At 40.1% G+C, this 9,016-nt stretch overlaps 1 protein-coding gene across 1 annotated transcript; it reads left to right on the forward strand.

Moving 5' to 3' along the window:
• Window positions 1-234: 234 nt before the first annotated feature.
• LOC104441774 lies at window positions 235-6,355 on the forward strand. Its single transcript, XM_010054996.3, has 14 exons — window positions 235-647; window positions 986-1,721; window positions 1,798-1,879; window positions 1,969-2,086; window positions 2,169-2,267; window positions 2,407-2,706; window positions 2,810-2,917; window positions 3,746-3,817; window positions 4,022-4,108; window positions 4,387-4,458; window positions 4,539-4,628; window positions 5,022-5,129; window positions 5,697-5,765; window positions 5,855-6,355. The coding sequence occupies exons 1-14, from the start codon at window positions 405-407 to the stop codon at window positions 5,927-5,929; spliced, it is 2,259 nt and encodes a 752-aa protein (XP_010053298.1). The 5' UTR covers window positions 235-404; the 3' UTR covers window positions 5,930-6,355.
• Window positions 6,356-9,016: the final 2,661 nt, after the last annotated feature.

The following is a 9,016-nucleotide window of genomic DNA, read 5'->3' on the forward strand; positions in this document are numbered from 1 at the left end:
ATTAAAAATAAAATATTTTTTTTTATTAGATATTGATTTCTGAAATAAAATGATTATCGTGAATACGAAAATTTGTGAATTGATGCTGCTCCTCCAAAAAAATTCAATCCATGCAAAGCAATGTCATTGCCTCCAAGCTGAATAACCCTGAAAAAGAAAATGGAAAAAATAAAAATACAGGGCACGTGACGTGGCATTGTTCCATTCCGGAGAAGATAAACCCGTCTTCCTCCTAAACCCATTCTATCCCCAGAATCTCCAGAATCTTCATCTCTGAAACGGCTCCCATCTTCACGTCCTTCCACTTCTCTCTCCTGTCCTAATCGGAACGCCCGTTTTCTCGCTTCGAATCGCTGCGGCGGCGGCGGCGATGAGTTTGGCTTGACCTTCGATTCGCCGCAGCAATGGAGGCCTCTGCTCTGACCACCGTCGCCAGCATCGCCACCCCGGCGCGCAACGGCGGCAAGTCATTCGTTGCTGGCTCCGGTCCGTTTCCACACCGGAGGAAGAGCTTCCGGTTGCGGAGGAGATTCGAGAGGCTCACGGTTCTCGCCTCCAATGAGGAGCCGAAGCTCAATCAGTGGGACGAGATGGAGCTTAAGTTCGGCCGCATGCTTGGCGAAGATCCGAAATTGACTATGGCCAAGGTCACTCCTCTCTCGTGTCGTGCATGTAGGAATTTAATTAAATTTTGAGACTTCCGATTTTTCGGATGATAGCATATGAGGGAGAGGTGGCCTGAATTGAACTGTTTTGTATTGTTTTGACGTGCTAGCAAGGAAAATGGAAACGTTTTAATTACATGGCTGATGATAGGATTGAAAAGACTGTGTTATGGAAATTGGTACTGTCTGAACTAATTGAAAGAATTAGCTTACTATCCTTAAGACTGCATAGGGCGGTTATGCAATTAAGTTATTAAACTAATGATTGGCAATAGATGTGTGGTGAGTTCACTGGAGAGAACTGGCTTTTGGTTTTTCAGATAATGGGGAGGAAAGCAAATCCAGATGCTTCTTATGTTGAAATTGAGAAATCATTCTACAAGAAAAAGGGTGATATCAAGGAGGTGCCATTTGAAGGGACGGACAAGGGAAAGTCGTCTGGCTCTTTAGATGGTTTGAATTTGGTTCGGCCTGTCCCCAAAAAAGGCGTGAAATTCCAGAGCGATAAGCCAACGGCATCAGAACTGAGGAGGCCGACACCATTGGTTGAGAAGTCTAAAGATAGTCCGAAGAGTAGCGTTCCTGATGTCATATTGAGGAAGCCGACTGTGTTTAATGAGGATGATGTTGAAGATAAGCCATCGAAGTTGAGAATTAAGCGGAACTTGTCACTACGAATGAGCAACCAGCAGGCGATGAAGGAGAGATTCAGTGACATGACATTGTTGAGAAAGCCTGAACCAACTAATGTCAATAGTGATCTTTCCAGAGAAGTAGTACCTACAAATGACTCCGGATCTCTGTATGGTGAAAATAGTGAACTGCAGATGCGAAATGAGGAGATAAACATTGATCTAAACGATTTTACACAAATAAAGAAGCCCGAGGCTGTGACTGATAGGCATGGACAAGTTGACTACGCTCTTTCCACAGAGGAGAAAGATTTGCAATCTGTATCTGGGGAGGCAAGTGCAAGTAGAGGAGAATTTGAAGCATCTACAACAAGTGCTGATGTAGCTCTCTCTAGAATTGAACCAAAGGATAATTTTGTCTTAGGTGAAGATCTAGATTCTTTTTTTTTGACTTTTCTATGCTGCAATAAGTGAATTAATATGATAATTGTTCTTTCAAGGATCACAGCTGCATGAGCAGAACCATGCTGATTCTGATGTCAATTTTGGTCCGACAGCCGCACTACAGGGGAAACCAAAGAGGTGTCTTAAATTGGTTCCAAATACTTCACTTGAGTGAGTTTACTGCTTTGAAATCAGAATTGTTTTGAATGATGACATTTTGAGTGTAGAATGGTTGAACATGTTGGAGGAATCTCAAACAGTGACAGAGTGGAGACACCAACCCCAACGTTTGACAGCCACACTGATGATTTTAAACTTGGGAGTGTCTCTACCCCTGAAGTTGAGGTAATATGTCATAAATAATTGACACTTTCTTTTGGCTAGTGAGAGTTCCCTGCAAAAAATTAGCTATTCTGTTTGGCTGTAGGACCGTGAAGATGCTGATTGGACCCGAGCTGAACATTTGGTTAGGACGGGAGAAAGAGAAGAAGTGGAGTTACTAAGCTCTAGCACTAGAGGTTTTGTTGTAAGTACATTAGCAGACACCTTTGTGCTCCTTGTGCTGATTTGCTGCTTTGCTGAGTCAAATTGCTGACCAGCATGTAGCGACTATTTCATATTATTTGTTTGTGTTGATCATCCTGAAATTGGTTTAATAACTGCAGGTGTCTTTTGGTTCATTGATAGGATTTTTGCCATGCCGCAGTCTTGCCACCAGGTGGAAGTTCTTAGCATTTGAATCATGGCTAAGTCAGAAAGGATTAGACCCATCAAAGTACAGGCAAAACCTTGGTGTTATAGGAAGTTATGATGTTATGGACAAAAGTAGTTCTACTGGCAGACATCTAGATCCAGAAGACGTTCCACCAATAAGCAAAGGAATCTCACCAGATATGAAATTGGAAGATCTTCTTAGGATTTATGACCAAGAGAAACTCAAGTTCTTGTCTTCATTTGTTGGACAGGTATGAAGGAGTCTGATTTAGTATCAATGCTTTGGGAATTTCCACTGTTGCTGTTGTTACTTTATATGTCGAATAACTGTTCTCCTATAACCTTAAAATGCAGAAAATCAAGGTTAATGTGGTAGCGGCTGACAGAAAGTTTAGAAAGCTACTCTTTTCTGTGAAGCCCAGAGAAAAGGAGGCAATCATCGAGAAGAAAAGAAGTCTCATGGTAAGGCAAAGATATGAAAAATCAAATTCGTTATCTGTTGGCCATATATCTTCCCTGAATTGAATATGAGATTTAACATGTTTCATGTGATATGCTGCACAAATAAATGTTATACCTGTCATATATGCTTCAAAGGTCTTTCTTGGTTGTCACATAAGTTTGGTTTTCTAACCATTTTGCTTTGAACAATGGTTAAAATAATTGATTTCTGGCATACAAGAATTATCTAGATGGACAATGTGGACATTTTTTATTTTTTTAATAATATCTGGGATAAGACCCTTGAGTGTTACCAAAGGATGGCCAATTTTTTTAATGTGTGGTTCGTGTGATTTGGTGTTTGGTATTTCAGTGTGGTGGCCGGTGCTAATTGTGTTGTGTGGACAGTGCTAATGTCCCAAATATGCCATCCATGAGTTCAGAATATTCATGCGGGTAGTCTAGTAAAGATTGTTGGTTTCAGTCTTCAGTTCCAGAGTGACCGTTGCTACTGGTTGTGTATATGTTGAAAGGGGATTGCTCCTCTTTCATTTACTCCAGTAGTTTGCTATCCTTGGTTATAATTGATTATCAAAGTATATCTTGATGAGATGTCCCAAATATGACAATCATGAGTTTAGAATTATATTGCGGTTAGTCTAGTAAAGATTGTTGGTTTCAGTCTTCAGTTCCTGAGTGACCAATGCAACTGGTGGTGTATAATTGCTCCAGCAGTTTGCTATCCTTGGTTATAATTGAGTGATCAAAGTAAATCTTGAAGAAATGTTGGTTCAGTCCTTGACGTGGGAGAATTGGTTAATAAGGCCTTGGTACTGTTTTCTGTTGCAGGCCAAACTTCGCGTTGGGGATGTTGTCAAATGTTGTATTAAGAAGATCACATACTTTGGTATTTTCGTGGAGGTAGGTTAATCTGATTATTCTACCTTGAAAGAGAGCTCTCTCAACTTTCTATGTTTGGTGATATTTGTACTGAATCCAAGTGACTTTACTGTACAAAATCAGATCTCTTTGCCATTGGGAGTATTGGGTGCTCTTTTCATACTATATGAGGCTGCCATAGCAAAATAGGCGTTCGAACGTAACTCCTTGAATTTGTCTATGTAGGTTGAAGGCGTGCCTGCACTAATTCACCAGACAGAAGTGTCATGGGATGCTACATTGGATCCTATGTCCCATTTTAAAATTGGTCAGGTACTTTACAATTTATTTAGGGATGAAACCTTTTTTTCTTCATGGTCATATTCTGCAGAAATCTAGACTGTGACTCTAATATATGCATTGTCTTGAAAAACTCGTATATTTGATATGTAGAGTGTTTGAGTTTGCCAATTTTCCATTGCTTGCTGCCTGAGCTGTTCTGTGTATATGGTTATGCATATTCTTTTATTCATCTAATATTTTTGACAAGTACTCTTTCATTGTGGGTCCTTTTGGCTTTCTGATTCTCAAGAAGATTAATTTGAAATCAGGTTGTGGAGGCCAAAGTTCATCAACTGGATTTCACACTTGAACGTATTTTCTTGTCACTGAAGGAAATTATGGTAATTTAGTTCAAGATTTAGGTGTAAAATGCGAAATTTTTTGAATTGGTTCATCATGACAATTGTGTTTCCTATGGCAGCCTGATCCGCTGATTGAGGCCTTGGAGTCAGTGGTAGGTGATGGCAAATCCTTCGATGGCAACCTGGAAGCTACGCAAGCAGAATCCGAGGTTTCTGCAATCATCCTTTAATTGGAATCTATTTTTGCATATTGAACTATGTGGCTCTCATGAGCACTGGTTGGTGTGGCTTACGAATGTTTATAGAGTAGTGATTCTAAACAACTCAGAAATAGGAAAATGACAGCAAAGTAGTTCTTCTATCTGTGAACTGTGTTAAATTAGGTGGTTTACTTGATTCCTTCTTAAAATGTTGCAGAAAGCAATGTGTCACATGATACTTAACCTAGTTGATTGCCTTTTCCAATTTTGCATCACTCTGGATAGATGGTGTTTGTTTTGTTCTTGTGTACATGCAATTAGACAAATTAAAAATTGTGTCTACATGATAATACTGGAACATATGGACTTGAACTATTCATTGCTTGCTTTATATTTAAACAGTGGGTTGAAGTGGAGTCGCTTATCAAGGAGCTGCAACGGATTGAAGGAGTGCAGACTGTGTCAAAAGGTCGTTTTTTCTTGAGCCCGGGCTTGGCTCCAACATTCCAGGTGTGTCTACATGAATGTTTAGTTCCTATTTGATGCAAGGTTTTAGTTCCTATTCCGGAAATACCATGGCTCTCCATCTTCATGGAGATACTCAAACTCATAGCATAATGGTCATTGTTTGTTGCGCGGCAATTATGGTATATGATGATGCACAACAAATTCATGAGTCCATATGATTTTCATGTTTTTTGTATTCGAGCAAACCCTAAGACTCTAGCTTTCGTAGGACTAACTAGATTTTAGATGCTTGAAATTTTCCTTGCATTTGCTTTAGAATATATCTGGGATCTTTTTTCTGATTTCCAATGACAGACAGTTCTTTTTTAATGTTCTATTTGCATATGTGAAAGGAGGTTTATACTATAGTCGCTTTTGATGAAAGCACACGTTAATGCGTTGTACACTCTTTTTTTTTGGCCAACTGCATATTAAACACTTCTTATTGTTTGCATGCTGGCTGTTCTCATGCCTTTCTTTCGATGAAACTCCTACTTTAAGACAATAAAAGAATGTCATTCGTGGTTATGACTCATGCATGGTATCTTTACGATATTTCCCATGATGCAGGTTTATATGGCGTCCATGTTTGAAAATCAATACAAATTACTGGCTCGATCTGGAAACAAAGTACAGGAGGTATGAGTTGAATTATGTTCCCCCGTTCTTTGACTAATGTCAGCTCTTTGGGTGAAGCGTCACTCACATGAACTCTAAATATTATGTAGGTAATAGTTGAGGCATTGTTAGACAAAGAAGAAATGAAATCCATGATATTGACGTGCACCAACCGAGTTGAGTAGCTTGCTCATCCTTTCTCATAAGGACATTGCAATCACTCTGATGGTAAATATCATCCATCTGGTAAGTGTATCCACCAAAATACTAGCAGAAACGGGCATATGAACTTGGAAATGCACTTTCAGTCGGATGCAGCTTTTCAAGACGAGTTTTTGCCGTCTGTCTGGTTGTGAGGTATTGGGGATTAGATACGTTTTTCAAATCCGTTTGATGGCGTATAGAATCTTTCAAATTCTTCAAATTTCAAAGAATCCATATCAGGTTCACACTGGAAGATCAAATTTGTAATGTATTCCCTTTGAGAGCGATGTCTAATTGAAAAGATCGGCAAAATGGTCTTCATTTGGATCCATAGAAGGAGGCGGGTTCATTTGTCGTTCCCATACATCTACACAGAATTAAGGGCTTGATGCTTCCCATTCAAATTTCACCCTCCTCATCAGCTCCAGCTTTACTTATTCTGCGAAATAGTCATCCTCGTATCTAATCCAGCGATCCCCGAGCTGCACTTGCCTCTGGAGACTGTAAGGGCAATAGTTCGCCACCTTCTCGTGAGCCATTCCAGATGCACGTGTGGCAGTCTTATTCCGCATTCCCTGAGAAACATGTTACACGCGCCGTGGCCGTCGTAGTTGCCGTAGGCAAGTTTAGAACGCTATAGACATGTTGATGCTCACTTGCAGCTGATGGCATGACCTAGGAAATGGTATTTTACATGGAAAGCTCGGGTTGATAAGACACTGATAGCTTATGTATTTTTCTGTTTTCATCTCGATTGTGGCTTGGAACTCCAGATCAGTAATTAAATTGGTGTGCGGATGTACAATTCCACTTCAAAAACAAATTGTCATTGTGGTCAAAATGACTAACCCAAATTGAACAATTTTTATCTTGTGTGGTGCCAAATCATTTCATAACTTGTACCAACGTAGCTCGACAATTATTCTCCTTCTCGCTCTCCTCCCACTCTGACATATTCACTCTTTCCAATCTCAATTAAATAAAGAAAATTATCCAAAAAGTCTTAAACTTATTGCATTTTTATTAATTCAATAATAAATCATTTAATTTTATCAATTTAGTTTTAATTTTTTTCATTTCTTGCTAATTGAGTTTATCCAATCAATTTTGGTTGGAATTACGACGTGACATAGCTAGTGTTGACGTGGACAAAATTTATTAATTCTTAAATATTTTTTTCAAAATTTTAAATTATTTTATATTTTTTTGCGTTTTTCTTCCTCTGGCCGATTGCCTAGCATTCGATAACTGGCTAGAGGCTAGAACAGGCGAGAGTCACCTCGTTGAGATCTTGCAAGGGGTGACCTTGCCATCCTTGGTTGAGATTTGCCCTTGCCAAATCTAATGAGGTCAAGCCTCTTAGAAATGGGCAAGGGTCACCCACATTGAAGGCTAGGGAGGGTGACCTCGTCGGCTGTGAGTGTGGGGATTGCCCTTGGTAGATTCGATAAAGGTGAGCCTCGCCTAAGGTCAGGGAAGTTGTCCTCATCGGCTGTGAGTGTGGGGATTGCCCTTGGTAGATTCGATAAAGGTGAGCCTCGCCTAAGGTCAGGGAAGTTGTCCTCGCCTGAGGCCAGTGAGGTCAACTCTCGCGACCCTTGTTGGCCTTTGGTGAGGGTGAGCCTCACCTAAGGTCGCCAGTAGAGGTGTCAATGGTTCCGTTCGGTTCCCTTTTTTTTTTTTTTTAAAACCAAACCGAACCGAACCGATAGAAAAATGGTTCGGTTCGGTTCGGTTTTTCGTTTTCAGCTTTTGGTTTTTAGTTTTTGGTTTTCATCTTGTGTAGAAACCACAAGCCCATCATTGAACTCCTGCTAAGAAGACGGGACCAAACCAAATGAGTAAGGAAGCTCTCCGCCACAAAGAACAGCAAGACCCTTCTTGGGAATTTCATCGAGCACCTGGTGTGCAGCATGCGGTGATCAATTTCCTTCCCTTGGGTGACGTTTCGGGGTCACAACCAAGTTCTAATTTCAACCAGAATCAACCCATCTTTCACTTTTTTCCCATCCCAATGCGAAAAGAAATGACAACAACGATCGCGCATGCGTGTCGAGCGTGAGAAAACGCAATACCTGAGTTGGACGAACATAGAGCAACTCCAGTTGATTTGGACAAACGTCAATGCCGTCGAGCCAGAATGCCTCCGGGAAACACCGAGAAATTTGCTTTGGACCGTGGTTCTTTGTCTGGTCTTAGCCAAACAGCGTGTAAAGTGACGAAGGAGAGACTTTGGCCGCCCCCCAGTCCAGAGAAGAGCGCGCGCAGGACATGCTCGCTACAAATTCTTCTCAGTGCCGTCGCCGTCGCAGAAGGAAGAGGGACGAAGGAGAGACTTGCAGAAGAAAGGGGCTCTGTCCCTCAATCTGTTGCCGTCGCCGTTGCCGTTGCACCTCCAAGCCGACCAAGAGGAGACACGAGACGAGAGGAGAGGGCCAGAGTTGGGAGGGAATAAAACCTAGAGTCGCGAGAGAATAAACCGAAGATTTGATTTTATCAGTTCATGGTTCGGTTCGATTCAGTTAACCAATAAAAACTGAACCGATAAAAGAGATTTCGATTTTTAATAAGAACCGAACCGAAAATTGAACCGAATCGAAAAAATCGATTTTTTCGGTTCGATTCAGTTCCTAATACCCCTACTTGCCAATCATAGCATTTGGCCAGTCATAAGAGCCTCGACAATTGGCCAAAGAAAGAAGAGGGCAATAATAATAATAATAATAATAATAATAATAATAATAATAATAATAAGAAAATAATAATAATAATAATAACAAATTAGAGAAAACATTAAAAAATTAATAAATTTTGCCAACATCAATATCGATTATGCTATATAGGATGGACGGCATTCACATCAATAAATTTCGGCCAAAATTGACTGAATAGACTTAATTGGCAAAATGTGAAAATATTTAAAATTGAATTAGTAAAATTAAAATGTTTAGAATTGAATTGGTAAAAGTGCAGTAAGTTTGAAACTTTTTCGATAATTTTTCCCAGTGAAATAACTATAATGCAGTTTAGAAGCTCCTACCAATAAACAGAACGAAAAGAAAATAAAA

The sequence above is a fragment of the Eucalyptus grandis genome, chromosome 4 (genome assembly GCF_016545825.1).
Source record: "Eucalyptus grandis isolate ANBG69807.140 chromosome 4, ASM1654582v1, whole genome shotgun sequence".
NCBI classification, from domain to species: domain Eukaryota; kingdom Viridiplantae; phylum Streptophyta; class Magnoliopsida; order Myrtales; family Myrtaceae; genus Eucalyptus; species Eucalyptus grandis.